This window comes from Protopterus annectens, chromosome 4.part0, assembly GCF_019279795.1.
Source record: "Protopterus annectens isolate FY-2018-M chromosome 4.part0, PAN1.0, whole genome shotgun sequence".
NCBI lineage: Eukaryota > Metazoa > Chordata > Ceratodontiformes > Protopteridae > Protopterus > Protopterus annectens.
In genome coordinates this window covers 10,583,408-10,601,304 of record NC_056733.1, presented here as the reverse complement: position 1 = coordinate 10,601,304, position 17,897 = coordinate 10,583,408, and the positions used below count along the sequence as shown (strand labels likewise).

The 17,897-nt window shown below is 41.6% G+C and overlaps 1 protein-coding gene across 3 annotated transcripts in view; it reads right to left on the bottom strand.

The window, feature by feature from the left end:
• The window catches only part of RHOT1 (ras homolog family member T1), a 1,470,459-nt gene that overhangs the window by 911,557 nt on the left and 541,005 nt on the right, over positions 1-17,897 (bottom strand). For all 3 annotated transcript variants that reach the window (XM_044068049.1, XM_044068050.1, XM_044068051.1), the window contains exon 10: positions 4,050-4,158. In XM_044068049.1, the coding sequence (XP_043923984.1) occupies positions 4,050-4,158 (109 nt within the window). The remainder of the gene's footprint in view (positions 1-4,049; positions 4,159-17,897) is intronic.

The window sequence follows — 17,897 nt, the reverse complement described above, 5'->3', positions numbered from 1 at the left end:
GTAAGGGTCTTTGTCCCTAACTTGACAATGCCTGCAAAGTCAAATTTCAAGAAGATTGTTGACAACCATGTTTTCTTATTAGAACTTAAAGATTGGCACCCCCCCCCCCCCAAACTGGCTGCAAGAGAGTTCTTTAATATCCATATTATTATTCTACCTTTGTTCTTACCCCTTTTATTTCTATTCATTAAAAAAGTAAAGCACCATCAAAACCCCTCTCACCATTTAACAGTCTTCCCAAATCTGGAGTTTCATAATTCATTGTTCAAGCATGTGTAGTCAACAGTCCTCTTCGTAAATAAAAATGTCCTCTTTTACAGCTGCCTGTAGCTTTTAACATGGCATCCACTGCTTTTAAAGCAACTTCCCATTCCTTTACTACTCTAACATCCTTTTTAATGACAATGCAGATGTTTGTGTGCAATGTCTCTCATAATATCACAACTCGATAATATCCCTTTTACTTTTTCACTCTATCATTTTATTATACCCTGCCACACTTTTCATCTGGCCAATATACAACAGATCATTTTATGCTTACAATAAACCAGCAGTATAAAACTTTAGCAGTAATCCAGTTATATACTATCATTCTGAAACATCTCCCCTACCTCTTATAAATTAATTTTCCACTTTCATGAACATTGTCACTGCTTTTGTGTATATAATTATACACTATTTATTATGACAATCTGTTACACTTCCAAATGTTTTATACCTCCTCTGCTGAACACAAAAACAGTCAGTGTTTGGAATACACAGACTTTCACTTTCTCCACCTCCCTTATATTTTAATAAAACATCTCTTATCTGTTACATTAATCTTCTCTGCTCAGTGTATTTTATTTATAACAATTGGCCCCAAACTTAAGAAATTAACCAAGTTTTAATGAGTCATCTTCATACATGCTCAACTTTTCTGCCTCCTGCATTTAACCTGCACAACCTCACCACCATTGTTTCCTTTTAACGTCTTAATGACTTCAGTCTCAACAGCATTTTTAACTCTAAACTCTTTACTTAACTAAAGAAGCAGTCGCATGCTTTTCTTACAGTCTCAATCCTACATTCAATATGAAGCTGTTAATGGACAGCTTTCTACTATCAAAGAGACTACTTGCATTGCTAATATGGTTACTTTAGGTCACTTCAGCTTGCACAAACCCTTCTGTTCTTTTCCCCTTTACATTCACTTTTTTGTGGAAGAAAATCCAGACAACATTCACATCTCGGCAAAGTCTCGGTTACTAAATGTAAAGTACTTCCCCTTCCCTTGCAGTAATCTTCCAGCAATTCAGCACCTTACAATATTCCAAGCTAATTTCCATACCAGAAAGCTTTCATATCAATCAAGTACTATTTAACATTTAATCATTTGTTGACTGTATTTCACAGGCTTGCTGTCTGGACCACCAACTGCAGCTGGTGACCTTACCTCCTCACTGACTGTTTCCCCTTACACATCAATAACCACTCAATCCCCTCTTAAAGTGGTCTTACACTGCACATCTTCCCGCTACCCATATTGCAGCCCTCAATACCCAATTACATTGGCGATCCAAGTTGATACCTTTATTCAAGCTGTGATTAAATGCATATGTTTATTCTCATGATCCAAGTTAGCTCTTCAGTCACAATTTTCCAGTTTTATCCCTCAAAATTGCATTAATTTCTCCAAATACATCTTTCAAATGTATCTTGTCTTTTACAACTCTTCCTCTTCCCAATATACACTTCTTAGCAGAGGTCACAACTCTATCATTTACTGCTGTTGCTTCTCCTGCCTCTCAGTTTTAATAACTGTTCCCCCAAAATAAACTCATTTAGCACATGGAACTACTTAAACTGGGGAAAAAAGAAATAACTTGGCCTCCCACTCTTTGGCCTTGCTTGATGCTCATCTCTGAGGACTACTCCTCCTGCCTTCTCAATCACCTGAATTACTGATCTCCAAATTAGGTGGTTCTGTTCCAAACACTAACAGTTTTAGAGAGTCAATTAAATATTTCATGCCTCCAGTTATTAAAATCTGAGACACATGATAATGTTAAATCTTGACTCTGCATTTTCTGGTGGTGAGCAGAAAAGAGAACCTCCTCTGTAGCCCAAGAGTAGCCTTGATCAATACATGTATTAGAATCCTTGTACATCCATTTAGCTCCAGGTTTCACCACTGGGATGATAGCTGTTCACCACAAATGTTTCAAAATACACCTCAACCAACCTCAGAGCTCTAGTCTAATCAAAAATGCAATCTATTCTTTATGCCCCTTCAAATTTAAGCTCTGCTTTTGAGATGCATGTACATACAGCAAGCACGTTTCTAACCTAAAAAGTCTCTCCCTTCCACCACTTGCCCAAGGAGTCTTTTTTCCCTGCTTCATCTTCATGGCCTGTTAATGCTTTCTTCAATATTTCTATCCTTGCTTCTGACTCAACACTTACATGAAAATGAAAAGGTGAAGGCATCAGGAGTTGTATGGCACTCGCATACAGACTTATATTAGTAATTTCTGTTCCCTTAGTATTTTCCTTTACACAACCATCAAAACGTTGGATCATCTGCTTATTCTCTGCAAAGGCTGTAATGAATGCAACTTCTCTCTTCATACCTCTCATCTTGCTGGAACTGAAGTAAGCCTTTACTCCATATTTTCTCTTCAACAGATTACCTCTTTAAAAAAATTGTAGGCATTTTATAGTTTTTGAAAGGCATAAGCCCTCACCCCGATGATTATTACTCCATATGTCCAAGTTTTCCTGTGACTTCATTTACTTTGTATGGGAAGCATTACCCACTGAGAGCAGACTGCTGCATATTCACTAGATCAACACTACAGAGAAAATCACTGTTGAAGATGGTCTTGTATACACACTAGCTTTACTCCATAGCTAATTCAGATGCACATGTGCCATGTAACTGCATGGAACCAGCTCCCACATCAGTTCATGGCTGGCCTTGCATTTCTATGGAGGGCTGCAACAATGATATTTTCTAGCAGACAGAGATGCTTCTATCAGCACTTACTCAGTTTCATAACAGGACACTAGAGAATACTTTGTTAGATCAAATTTGTGAGCTGACAAATCCAATAAAAGCAGTCAAAACAAAAAGCAAGCAACTGGTCAGTACCTGATTTAGTAAAGATTTATATTACTAGATGGGATAATATGCAAGACACTTTTTCAACAAAACTTTCTTCTTATATTACTATGTATTTCATGCATATGTACATGCTGCTGCTTAAGTGCAATGGAGGCATGGGAAAAAAAAAAAATCAAAGTCTGGAAAACGCTCGTTACAAAGCATCAAGGACCTAACCCTGTAGCTAGATTCTTTATGCCGTATCAAATTATTCTTGTGAAAACTTGTCGCTTTCTGTTTTAAGCTTTTTTTTTTTTTAAATTATCATTTATCTACCATCAGTATGTTCCCGCTTGTTTGGGTCTACCCAAGTTTACTCAGCCCTTGGGTCACTTGAGAGTTGGGAAGCTGGGAATATGCTGGGTATGCATGTGCAAAAAAAAGAAAACTTCTGTAACTTTAAACACTTCCAGCATCCAAAAAGTCAGGGCTGTGGGAAGGCAGTACCTATCCAGCAAAGATTGTCAGAATGTGAGGGTGCCAGTCTATCATTAAAAAGTACAGAACCGCAATGTGTACTTTTCCATTTAAAAAAAAAAAAAAAAAGCTTCACTTGACTAAATTTCCTCTAACTTCTCTTCGCTAGCACACAAAATGAAACACAAAACAAAACATCAGTAACTTAACAGGAGATGGCAATTCATTAGAAAATATATTTCTATATGCACATTTCCACTTTCAATACTCAACAAAATGCTAAAATGACTAACTTGGAACTAACCCAAGCATTTTTTTTTTATTATTATTGACCTGAGATGTGGGTATTCCTACTGTAAAACTGCCCTTTACTCAAAAGGCATCCTGCAAATAAATGCAGGCACAAACTTGATAATGTGCTCTATACAAATGCAAATGATAATTAGGACCAAGATACAGACATCTGAGCACAGACCAGGCTGATTACCTTTTAATGTTAAGCCATTGTCAGCAATCCCATCACTTATATTCTTTCGCACCACATTTTTAACATCTTCCAGTGCCTGGGGTGCCAAAGGTGTGTGGAAACATGTTCTCTATGAGACAAAAGTAAACCAGTAATTGAATTATTCTGTACATTTCAGCATGACACAAGTATAAATTTCTGGCCACTTAGCCAAAGTGATCACAACAGACAAGATAAATATCACAACTTTAACAAAGATTAAACCACATTATGAGAAGGATTTTTCTGTAAACTCTCATCAGATTAGAGAGGACCCATGACGCTCTATTTTCCAATTACTCAACCCTTACTTCCCACTGGAGGGTGATATTTTGCAACATTACAGATCCTTGTTTTTTTATAACTGTGCAGAAGACAGAGTGCTAATGGATAGGACAGCCAGTTACATATTTATTAGTCTGGAAACTGCCAACATACAGTATACTACCAGAAAAGGGACATGTACAAGTTCTGTACTTTAGCTCACAAAAGATCCCTGTCATTATTATATTAATGTACATTTGATCTCCACCTTGACAAAGTACAGTTGTGTACACGTACCATAAATGTAGATGTTAGAGTGTATTCAATGTTGCAGTCATCGCATTAGGGTAATCTGCTGGCAGGTTGCCCTCCGTCGGCCTGAATAACAAAGTCTTGGGTCTTGCGTCGGTTGCTGTCTTCTTCCATGACGTCAGGGGTATAAAACATGCAGCCGACACCATTTTAATCAGTTTTTCTTGCCCCAGATGTCAGGTGCCCCCCAAATGGGGAGCAAAATATATATGTAATTTAGAACACAAAAAATATACCTTCAACTAAAAGCAAATACACAAAAAAGGCTTTTGAGCATAGTAAAAGAAAGAAGAGGTAAAATAAGAGAAATAGGGGGCTGGTGGGTGGGTAACTAGGACTGCAACAGTGAATACACTCGAACATCTACATTTATGGTAAGTGTACACAACTGTACTATGTTCTTCGTGTTTCACTGTTGCAGTCATTACATTTGGGTAGAATCCCAAAGCTATGGTTGGAAGGATGGAATTATACAGCATTAGGAGCAGCTATAAGGCCCTGCAGGACAGCAGTGGCAAAGCCTGCTCTGGATTTAGAGGAGAGAGGTAAATGGTAATGTTTGGTGAACATAAGAACTGAGCTCCAAGTAGCAGCTTCTAGAATGTCTCTGGTAGGAACCCCTCAGAAAGGCTGCAGAAGTAGATGCAGCCCTGGTGGAATGGGATCTGATCCCTTGGGGACAGGTTTACCATGGTGCATGTAGCAGAAGCAAATACAATGGCTTATCCAATTTGAAATAGTCTGTTTTGAAATAGCCTTTCCCTCTGCCCTGCAGCAAATGCTACCAGTAATTGCTCAGATTTTCTTAGAGATTTTGCCCTATTTAAGTAGAATCTTAGTTGTCTGTGTACATCCAATGAATGCAGAATCCGCTGCCCCTTGTTCTGTGGATTTGGGAAAAAAGTTGGCAGATAAATGGTCTGATTAAGAGCCACACTGGATACCACCTTAGGCATAAAGGATGGATTGGTCCTGAGGGCCACCCTGTCCGGATAAAATATAATGAAAAGCTCCACTGCCATGAGAGCCTGTAGTTCTGAAATCCTTCTAGCTGAAGTGACTGCTAAAAGAAAAGATGTCTTCCAAGAGAAAAATTTTATGTTTGCAGTAGCAGCTGGTTCAAAAGGAGATGGGGTGAGTTTTTCCAGCACAAAATTGAGGTACCATGCAGGAGTTGGTGCTCTCCTAGGAGGTCTCAAATTTTTTGCCCCTCAGAGGTACTGCTTTAGCAGGGGATGAGAAAAGAGAGGAGGCTCTGTGTTGTAATGATCCAAAATGGCAGAGGCATGAATTTTTATAGAAGAAAAAGATAGGCCCTTATGAAATATTGCAGAATCTGAGGAATATTGGGCATTGCTGTGTTTATTCCTTGTGCTTGGTTCCAGAACAGAATCTTTTCCATTTAACAGCATAAGCTTTTCTAGTACTAGGCCTTCTAGCCTCCAAAATGACATCCATCACAGGTTTACTGAGAGATGTGACTGGCGAAATTAGGTGATTAGCCATGCTGCAAGATTCAGAGTTTGCAGCAGAGTTTGCAGAATTTGATAGTTCTGCTGAGACAGTAGATAAGGTGTCTGAGTAAGGTACCACGGAGGAAGGTGACATATTGCGTAGGAGTGGGTACCAGTGTTGGCGAGGCCAGTCTGGAGCAATCAGAATTTTCGTTTTTTCCTGTCTGACTTTTAGTAAAACCTTGGAGAGCAGAGGCAGAGGGGGAAAGGCATAGGCTGATAGGTTTTTCCAGCTGAAGGATAGAGCATCCACTTTCCAAGCTTTTTTGTGATGAATTCTTGTGCAGAATTTGTCCAACTGATAGTTTTGGGGAGAGGCAAAAAGATCTATGTCTGGGCTCTCCCCCATTTTCATGTTAACATGTTGAAGATTTGTGGATCCAGTTTCCATTCGTGTGGGTCCATAAGATTTCTGCTTAGTTCGTCTGCCAGAGTATTTTGCTTTCCTGGCAGGAATTGAGCTTGTAGATGTATTTGGTAAGTCAATACTGTGTTCCACAAAGCCATGACTAGTCTGCAAACGGGGTAGGAGTGGGTACCCCCCTGCTTGTTTATGTACCACATAACTGTGGTGTTGTCCGTCTATCTGTAGTTGTCCTGGATGAAGAAAGTCCTTGAAGGCTGTCAGAGCATTCTGTACAGCTAGCATTTCTTTCTGGTTGATATGTAGGTGCATTTGAGTTAGGCTTCGCCCTGAATGCATCTCCCTGCCAGATGGGCCCCCCCCAAGCATAATCTGATGAGTCTGTAGTCAGGGTTTGGGTGGCAGGGGGTGGAATGAATGACAGTCTCTTGTTTTGGTGACAGGCCTCTGCCCACCATAGGAACTCCTGTTGCAGGCAAGGAATGACAGGAATCATTGTTTCCCGGCTGTGACAATGATGACTCCATAAGTTTTTTAGGTACCACAAAAGTTTCCTCATATGCAGTCTTGCATATGGAATTAGTAGAATGCAGGAAGCCACGAACCCCAAGGCCTGCAGAATTTGTCTTGCAGATAGTTGGGCTTTTGTGGCCACCTGTTTGAAGTATGTCATCAATTGAATTTGTCTGGCATGAGATAAGCCATCTGGGCAGTTGTATTGCAATTGCAGCTTGCACCCAGGAATGTAATTGTTTTAGAGGGTACCAGTTGTGATTTCTTTTCGTTTATGGTGTGCCCTAGGCATGTTAAAAACCTTTTTACAAATGCCTGAATTAGACAATCGTCCAGATAAGGATACATTTGAATGTTTCTTTGCAATTACTGGTGCCAGGCACTTTGTGAAGATGTGAAGACCCTGGGAGCAGTAGATAAGCCAAAGGGCAGTGCAGAGAACTGGTAATGCAAAAAGCCTGCTTTGAAGCGGAGGTATCATCTGCAAGATTCCCTGATTGAGAAATGCAGGTAAGCCTCTTAAGTCTAGAGTTACCAACCAGGCATCCTTGCCCAGCATAGGCAGTAACTGCTGTAGAGTCAGCATCTTGAATTTTGGAGGCAGATCTGGCCATCCGTTTGGAATTGGTAACGTGTGGAAATTAAATCTGTATCCCTGGGATACTATATTTAAAACCCACTTGTCCTGGGTAATTAGATGCCAATTTTGGGCATGAAGTGCTAGGTTTCCCCCCAAAGGGGCTGCCAAAAGATATGTGCTTGGAAATGGCAGAGGAAAGTCATTGAGACTGTTTACCGTAAGGGGGGTTGCCTTGCTACTTCCAGATTTGGAAGTGGAGGCACCCCATTGTTTTGTTCTGTAAGTTCCTTGTGACTGAAACCTGGAGTCTTTGGAGTGTCTGGGTTTGACCTGAGCGGCTCTGTTGGGTACTGGAAAGGCCCAATTCTTAGTAGGCCAGTGCCTGCTGAACCTGGGTGGCTGCACTTGTAGGAAGTCTTTTACAGTTTGCATAGATTTAGCTTTGTCTTCCATCTTTTTCAAAACAACTTCTGCCTTATTACCAAATAGACTGTCCTGTTGTAAAGGAGCATCCACCAATATTGCTTTAACATAATCAGGCAGATTTTGCTCCTTGAGCCAAGCATGCCTTCTTATCACAGATCCAGTTACGGTGGCCCTGCAAGAGGCCTCCAAGGAATCAAAACCACATTCCAAAGTATGCTTTCCAACTTGTTCAGCTGAATGGAATAAATCTTGTAAACTCTATTTTCCACACAGTCAGAAATCAACATCATTTTGTGTTTCAATAAGCCCATGACATGCTGATGATATTTAAGCATATGAAATTGACAGTTTAAAGCCCTGATTGCCTGAGTTGCAGACGTGTAAACCTTCTTATCCCATCTATCCAGCGCCCTGGAGACTATCAGAAGGGGTAGGATTTTTAGCAGTAGAAGCCTTAACACCCTTGGGACCCTGAAAAATTGTTTCACGGTCAGCAGTAGGGTTTTTAAAAAGAAACTTGTGGGAGTCAGGAACCCTGAAATATCTGTCTGGCTTACTAGGAGCCGGAGGCAGGGAATCAGGAGCCATGCTGGATTCTGAGAAAACATCATCAACAATGTCTAAAACAGGAGTTATAACCAAAGGCCTATGCTGAGGAAGAAGGAAATCCCTAAAACTCTTTTTGGATTCTGAAAAATCCTGACTCTCCCAATGAAAATGTTCCCTTACGGTATGCAAAGTTTCCCCCCAAAAAAAAAAAAATCCTCAGGAGGAGAAGCAGAAGGAATGGATTCTTCTGCATCAGAGTCCTCATAAGGTGGAATAGAAAATTCCTGATCAGAAGAGGAATCAGTAGAAATGGAAACCTGATCTGAAGATTCACAATCCGTGCCTTGCCTAGGCCTCTTAGCAGGAGGGGGCTGGGAACCACTGATCAAGGTAATTAAACCCTCAGCCATTTTGATCATTTGTTTTTTAGGCATAGGAGCCTGAACATGTGGCCCATGCATCGTTTTTTTTAGACATAGAAGTTGGTTTGGGCCTTGTTTTTGATGATGGCGTTGGTTTAATATACAAATCTTTAGGCCTGAAAACACCTTCAGAAGCCGGTGCCTGCTCAGCGACTCCAGACCCATCTAAGGGAGAGACATCTGCAGGTTCAATACTTGAAGTATCTTGCAGCAGACCGGACTCAGAATGGGTCTCGGTAGAAGCCTGCGAATCAAAAGCTGCAGGCATCAGGGGCTGCGAAAGCACCTCACTGAGTACCGGCGACTGGCTCAGAAGTTTCGTCATTGGTTTTGGACCTAGACAGTCTTTCTTTCATTGCGTTTTTTGTGAATTCCAGTAGTCGGATTGCTAACGGACGACATTTCTGGATAGTTAAATCTTGAGCCAAAATATTTAGAAGCAAAAATATACCGACGCTTAATAGTGCGTTGGTTAACTTTAGCACAAAACCGACAGCAAGGCACGTTGTGGTCAGGGCCTAGGCAAGGAATACAGTGCAAATGAAAATCCTTATGAAGTATTTGCTTCACACAAGTAATACAATTATTAACTTTTACTAACATCGGTAAGGAGCAAGAAAAAGTTTCCCCACTGGGGTACTTAGCTTTAGGTTGAAGACTTTGGTTCTGAAACTCGAAAACGGCACTTGTGAACTGCTTCTGCTCCAGGCACCGCGCGGCAAGAAAGACTGGTTAAAATGGCGTCGGCTGCATGTTTTATATCCCTGATGTCATGGAAGAAGAGACAGCGACTGATGCAGGACCCAAGAATTTGTTATTCAGGCCGAATGAGGGCAACCTGCCAGCAGATTACCCTAATGTAATGACTGCAACAGTGAAACACAAGGAACATCTAACCAATCTGTATGCTCCTTACTACACAGCAAAGATTTGGGTTGCTACTGAATAAACAAGCAAGCAGTTGCTACAGTCCACACAAGGAGCGCTGAAGTTCTTCAGTCCTAAAGCCCTGAAATGGGACTTAGTAGTACACACAAAACAAAAAGACAACTCTTTCCTTTTAAACTGTAACATGCAAACAACTATTACAGTTTATGCCACACTGAGCACTAAAGGAAGCTCTTCAGTGAAAATCTGCATATTCTGATTATGTTCACTAAGACTTTACATCCAGGTGAGTGCCCCATTCACACTACCCAGGCTAAGCTACTGTCTAAATGGAGGTCTCAAACAAGCACTTCTTGGAAAAGCCTTACAGACATTCACAAGAGACTGAAATGTGGTACTTAGACTTTGATGAAAGTCAGATATTGCTGCTAAATAAGCAATCAGGGTTCAATAAATGGATCCACCATCAAAACTATCAGGTACACATACGATCTTCCAATAGCTCAACATTTCAAGTTCTCCACTGCTTATATACACCTCTGTTGTTGTTGTTGGGAGTAGATGGCACCTACATCCTGGGGAATGGGGGCCTGAAAACCCTGGAACGAATGAACCACCACCTTCATCTCCAGAATACTAGTATGCAAGGAGGCCTCTGTCTCTCCATATGCCTTGAACAGTCAGCCCCAAGCAACAATCTACCTTATGGCCAACATGTTTGTGTCAAGTGTGACAGTAGGGAGAGGTGATGTAAAGGGACAGACCTGTAGAATGTTGGCCCCTTCTAACCATCAGTGAAGGCAATGGCAGTATGGAAGAGACAGAAGACTGAGGACCCATTGCCATACACCTCAAATGAAACTAGTTGAATGGATGCTGCCATTAGGTCCAGCACTTGGAGTCTGAAAGCTGATGCATAACCAGGATGGAACTTCAGAGACTGTACAGTGTGTATAAAAGCACTGCCATCTCTAATGCCTTCATCATCTTATCCTAATCAAGGTGAATGAAAGAACTGTGGAGAGCTCTAGCAGATCTAACAGGTATGGAAGGTGAAAAAATTCACTAGCAAAATGTTGGTTGGTTTGGACACTAGTCAGACCACACACTACAAATGTTTGTGCCTGCAATGGTTCCAAATGGGACTTTATGGTGCTCACTGAAATCTCCACCAACAGAACCAGCTTCAGTAAATGCTCAAGTGCTTGAATCAGTGATTTCCTAATGAGGGCAACTAGCAACCAGTCATCCACGTACGGAAACACATGGATTCCTTTTAGTCTCATGCGAGCTGACACTGCTGTCATACTTAACCTAAAGGCTGTGAAAAGAACAAATGAAAAGACTCTGAAGTTAAAATGACTGGCTCTCACTGAAGCAGAGGAGCTTCCTTAATGTTCTTCCAAATTTAACTTGAAAATATGCATCCTGGAGATCTAAACAGCACATCCAGGTCTCTTCATGTATGAAGAGATTGCACCATGACTATTCAGTCTCTGTTTTTTTTTTACTTAAGTCTTATATGGGCTGATGGCCCTGTGACAACTTTAGCACCACAAAATCTCAAAACATTCTAGATTCTTACTGATCTGGGGGGATCTCCTGGATGACTTCTTTGTAGAGGTTTGCAAGTCTCAACTTTGGCCACACCTGACTATGTAGGACACTGGCTAAGTGAAAGAGATGGTGGCTTTTGGGGGGGGGGGGGGGGGACAAAGGCAATCAAGTACCTCGAATGCATAACCTCCCTTTATCTCCTTTATGTCTAGCATGATGGCCAGCCATGCTTCCAGATAAAGGGAGATTTGACCACTGATTGCCTCCAGAGATGGAGTCAGGCAAGTCCTCAGGTATTCTGTGGCAGGCTCCCAGATGATGAGCTATGGAATCTGATTATGCAGACACCCTTTGCCTCCAGAGTAACATCCATTCAGAAATAAGCTCCCACATCCGAGGAGGTTTCTGACCGCTGCTCAAAAGTTTTCGGTTCAGCCTTTTTGAATCCTGAATTCTTTGCCTTTTCTGATTCATAAAAAGGTTTTCTATGAAGTGGAGAACTTGATGCCTACCACTACAAACATTCTACATTCTTGCTTACTCTTCAACAGCTTGTCCTTCACCTGCAGTCCAAACAAGGACCAGTCTTTTGGAGCATTAGAGAAAGACACCTTAAAGTTGTCTGCAAAACTGCACCACTTCAGACAGATATTTCGGCATAATATTAAGCATGACCCAACTGTTCTTGCTGTTCCATCAGCCACAATGTCAATTAGTGCCACAACTTGGAAGCACTACCAGTAAGCACAAATGACTCCAAGTTTCCTTGGAGATCACTGTGAGGCAACTTCAGCAGGTCTAGTATATGCTCTGTTCGAGAACAAAGAAATCACATGAGCCATGTAATTCAGCATACTGAGAAAGACCATATCTGATGTGTGAATGTGCTTTCCAAAAATCGATCCATGGTTCAAGAATTCTTATCCAGGGATGGATCACAGTGTCAGAGGGCTCTTTCTTGTGGGCTGCTGGACCACAATAGAGTCAGCCAAGGGAGCGCTGTTCCAGGCTAATCTGTTCTTAGCTGGCCAGAGATTTGTGCACGTCTTCTAGGACACATTTCTTCCCATTAGGCTGACACCTTACCCTATCTACTACCAGCACAATCATTTTGTTGGGGAATGGGGTGACCTACGACGTCAATGGGTGAACAAAAAGCCTCATGTAACACTTCCCTCTCAGGGGAGGCCAAGTCAACTATCCATGACCCACTTTGATACATTAGCTCCAATACTTCCCAATTTGGAGGGTCATTAGGTGGGAATCTGCAGGGAGCCTCCCTCTCAGTCAGGGATTCTATCAAGGAATTCAGATGCTCACTTTTCTGTCTCTTCTTCCTTGATAGACTCGAAGGAGGACTTTTCATCCAAGTGTCCAAGACAGGATTCTACTCCAGTCACTACCATCAGTGGCTTTATGACTCTCTGCCCCTTTCGAGTGAAGATAAAAAGAACAAGCTGCCTGATTGAGGGGGCAACCTGGGGTGGAGCAGACGTGGACTCCTAGGTTCACTCAATATAATGGGTAGCACTGTATTTGTCTCCTGAACCTTGGCTGTCAGAGCAGAGACTGATCATTGACTGAGGTCTTCGGTGTTGGCAAAGTTCAAGAGGTTGGCAAAGACTCAACAGGCCGAAGTCAGGGTACCAATGCCAACAGTAATGCTGAGGGAGGCTCTTGCACTAAATGTTACACTAAAGGTTCAAAGGCTGATGAGACCTACGTTGACAAGGACATGTTGGACCAGAGGTTAGCAATTAACTACTGATAATGATCACATGCAGTGTTTTGGACTTTGGTTCCATAACACTCGGCACCAATGCCACAACTACTGTCAGAGGCATCCAAGACAAAAGGGAAGTCCCATCAACAAAAATGTCAGAATCTGATGAAATGCTGTCAGTTCTATACCACCTTGTTTTGAAACTAGGCTCAAGTATGTAAACATACTCATTAAGGGTAAAGAAACATTCTCTAGCCACTGCATAAAGAGGGCATAAGAGTATATCCATCTCAGAGCACTTACTAATTCCTTCATTATTTTATCCTAGTCGATTTGAATGAAAGGACCGAGGAGAGATCTAGCGAGTCTAACGGACATGGAGGATGAAGGCCTTGAATTCAAGTGTCTTGATAACTCTCACTCTGAGGAGACACTGCTCAGTCTTCTTCTCAAAACGGAGTCACAGTAGGACAGAGACCTGTTACTGGGACATAGGGAGATCAATGCCTGCTCTGATGACAGGATGGGTCCCTGATCAGGTTTTGCTGGGGATATTTATTTTATTTATTTTACATTTGTTGACCGGGATAGTCTGACTGGATGCATGTCCATTTTCAGCGGAGGCCCGGGGAGAAAAGCTCCAAGGGTAAGCAGATACAGCATTACATATTACAAACAGACTATTTACAGAGATTACATAAGTAAGCAAGTTAAACAAGTTCCACAGGTTACAGTTAATCCTGAGCACAAATCAGGATTAAATTAAATTACACAGTAAACTGGTCAACAGATTTTTACACATTCTAGAGAGAGTTAGCCAGGCTTGATACACTGACATAGCCAGTTAAGTGACAAATGTTGTTTGAGTCTAGTTTTAAATTGACCTAAGGTGGAAAGTAAGGTAATATCAGCTGGAAGAGAGTTCCAGGATCTACTTACAGAGTTTGCAAAGAGAGAATCACTGGCTGTGTTATTAATTTTGCTAGTCTGAATTAGTAGTTTCTTAGAGGATCGAAGCGGTCTAGGATTGTTATAGGGGGTGATAATATTTTTAAGTGCAGGAGTACTGTCCGGATTATAGAGGATTTTATAGGCCATAATCAGTTGGTTATACTGGATTAGGCTGGGTAGTTCAAGCCAACCAAGCGGATTTAGATTGATGCAATGATGTGTCCTAAAAGGCAGCCCAGTGGCAAACCTGGCAATGTGGTTGTAGCAAATTGAGAGTTTGTTAAGGACAGTCTTGTTCAAATTCGAGAGTAGAGGGGATGCATACAGAAGGGTTGAAAGAAGGTGAAAGCGAGCTATGGCAATTTTAGCTGGAGGGGTTAGGAAGGCTTTTATTCTGTAAAGTGACCCTAATTTTTTATTGATGGTTTTGATAGTTTGGTTAACATGTAGGTCAAATTTTAGATTATTGTCTGTGATGACACCTAATAGTTTTGTAGATGTTTTTTCTAGCAGACTAAAGGACACCTCTTAGGATCTGTCGCTGCCTTATCCCCCCTCATACTTTCATTTTTCCTTTCCACTGATTTGAACTGGTGGGAAAACAACTTTCCATATTACTTTTCTCTTGAAAGGTTCTGGATCCGAAGTCAACAAATATCTCACTTGCCAACTAAATGTTCCACCCTAGGAATACAAGGTTAGCAAGTCTTCTGGGGGGAACTTTTGTGACCCCAGCTGCCACACTTCTTGAAACCTTGTGTCTTCTTTAATGTGTCCATAGTACTAGCTTAAAAAAGAAAAACTATCACTAGATAACTACAATCAACTAAAGGCCTGAGCCACAAAGCTCACTAAGGCATGAGCAGGAGAAAGAAACGAAAGCTCTGTTAAGTGAACACCAAAAAATGTAAAATAGTGGCCAATCTAAACTAGCCTGATCTCAGAAGGAGAGAGAGGAATTATTTCATTTTCTTTCCTGGACAATCAAGTGTGTGTGCGCTCTGGGACACTGCTCATATATGCAGCAAATTACACTTTTATAGGAGGAGTGCGAGTCACTGTGGGAGTAATGTGAGGAGTTGGACCTTGGTAAAGCACTACAGATGCAGAACTGCATGCAACCTATGGTGACCAGACGTGTCAAAGTGGTTGAACTGGATCATGGAAGACAGTACAGTTGTGTAAGAACTTACCATAACAATAGATGTCCTACTGATAAACTGCTACAGAATTCCAAACAGTTGGGTTACCTCACATGAATGTCCAGCCAATGTGCCAAAATCAAAACATTCCACAAAGCAGTATGTCCAAAGCCTGTGGGCATAATGGTATGCAAGTGGATGTACGACCACAAATTGCATAAATCCTCAGACTATTTTCCAAGCCAGTAAGCCTGAAGAGGCCTGACAGACGAAATAAAACAGTCAGCTGAGGGGGAGAGAGTGAGACCCTTCAGTCCATGAGGAAAAATGAAGAATCAGGAAAAAGGGGAAGGTAGGGAGGGAAGGAATACTGCAACAGTGATCAGTATGACATCTAATGTTATGGTTAAGTTCTTTAACTGCATGTCCTTCCTTAGATCTCTGTTGCAGTATTCCAAACTTTTGGGCAATTCCCACAGCTTAACAGATGTGAAGGGTGGATGGAAGAGAACTAGGAGAAATGTCTTGTAGTCCAGAGAGGACTGGTCTGACAAAGGCAGCTCTGGATCTAGAAAAGGCATCCATTCTGTAATGTCTGGCAAAACGGGGAACAGAGACCAAGCAGTTGCTTCTAAAATTGTTCTAAAGTCAATCACTTTGTAAAAGGCTCCAGATGAAGCCACTACTCTAGTACAATAAAGCCTTTGCAGGACAAGTTAAGGTTTTGCTATATACAGGACTTTAAGGAAGCAAAAGGATAACTGTTTAGAAATCCAGGTAGCAACAGACTGCTTTTTAAATGGGTTTCTTACTATGGAATCTTGGAAAGATAAACAATTGGTCTGATTTGCAAATATCCTAGGTCTTAACCAGGTAGAATATCAGTTGCATATGCATATCCAGGGAATGGAGGATTCTCTCCCCAATTTTGTGGATTACGGAAGTGGGAAGATTTGCAGCCTGATTGACAGACCTTCTTTTACAACTTTTGGCATGAGGGAGGAATTAGCCCTTGAAGACGCACCATCCTTATGGAAAATAAGAAAGGGAAGATGTTGCCAAAAGGGCCTCTAGTTCAGACACTCAATTAGCAGAGGTGAGATCTAGCAGGAGGATAGTTTTCCAAGTACAAACTTTAACAGAGGCAGATACCGTTGGTTCAAAAGGAGGGGGAGAGAGAACTTCCAGCACAAACCTGAGGTCACAGGTAGGAAGGATAGCTTTTTCTTGGAGGTTACAGGTGTACTACACCTTTTAACCATTGTTTTACCTCTAGTCTGGACAGAAGTTGTGGCTACAGAGTTAGACAAGTAGATATGGCTGAAACAAGCATCTTGACAAATAAGTAGGATAGGCAAGACTGCAACAGCTCACACAGGTAAGACAGGACTATAGCAATATTAGCCTGGAGTGGCTCTTGATAGTTTGGTTGACACCACACAATAAATATTTTCCATTCTGCTATGTAAGATTTTCTGGTAGCATGTTTCCCTATATTGGTATCTCAAAGGGATCAGAATCCTATCATCCATACTGACAGGTTGAAGGATGACAAGTTGGGATGAAGTAGTGAGCCCTACTACTGTGTGAGCAAGTCCACTGTGGTGGAAAGCTTCTGGTGATGGCCCTTGGCTGGGTGCAAGAGAAGAGGGAAACAATGCTGCCTTGGCCAATAATGAAACACCAGTAAGATCTTTTTCTTTTGGATCTTTAAAGACCTTGTGAAGGGGAGGCATACAAGAACCTCCCTTTCCAAGTGAAGGACACTGTGTCCATTTTCCAAGTGAGAACAGTGGGTTGCGGTGCAAAATAGCAGAAGTCATTTGTTGTTGAAGAAAAAAATGATCCATCTTTGGCAACACCCATTTGTAGACTACATCTAATAAGTTCTCCCTGATCAGCATCCATTTGTGAGGATCTCCCCTTGATGTGCTTAGAAAATCTGCAGGACATTGGACTGTGAAGGAATGTAAACTGCTTGGAGAGAGAGGTTTGCTTGTGTGGTCTGCTCCCATGCCAAAACAGCCAGTCGGCAAAACTGGCAAGATCTGGTGCTCCCTGCTTGCCTATGTACCACATGGTCATGTTTGTCTGTGAGCACTTTTAATGGACCTGGTTTCCAAGAATGGGAGAAAAACCTGAATAGCCTACATCAGTCCCTTCATCTCCTTCAGATTAATGTGCTCTGATCTTAGATTTGTAGGCCATTGTCCTTGACCTTTCAGGTTCTACAGCTCCTTTTGTGGTGTCTGCTGTTCAAAGGGAAGACTCAGATTGAAATTTATCTGCAATATCCACATCAGTATTTCCTTTTTAGGCATTTTATAAGAATAATCTGTATCCAGGGGATGAGAATGTTGGGACCAGTTGGATTTCGGGTATCACTGGATCTTCCTCATTTGGAGTCTGGCAAAGGAGACCATGGGGATGGTTGCTGCCTGAATCCTAGTGCTCCAAGCATCTCCCTTGCTGTACAGGGCTTAACAGGGAGAAGAGAAAGAAAGTAAGTCGTTAGGTTCATAGGTTGGTACTAGGCTATCGGCCCTAGGGCCTTTACAAGCCTAGCCATAACAATTCCCTGGCTATTTCTTCCCACACTATTTAAATTCCCTTGACTCTTGTCTA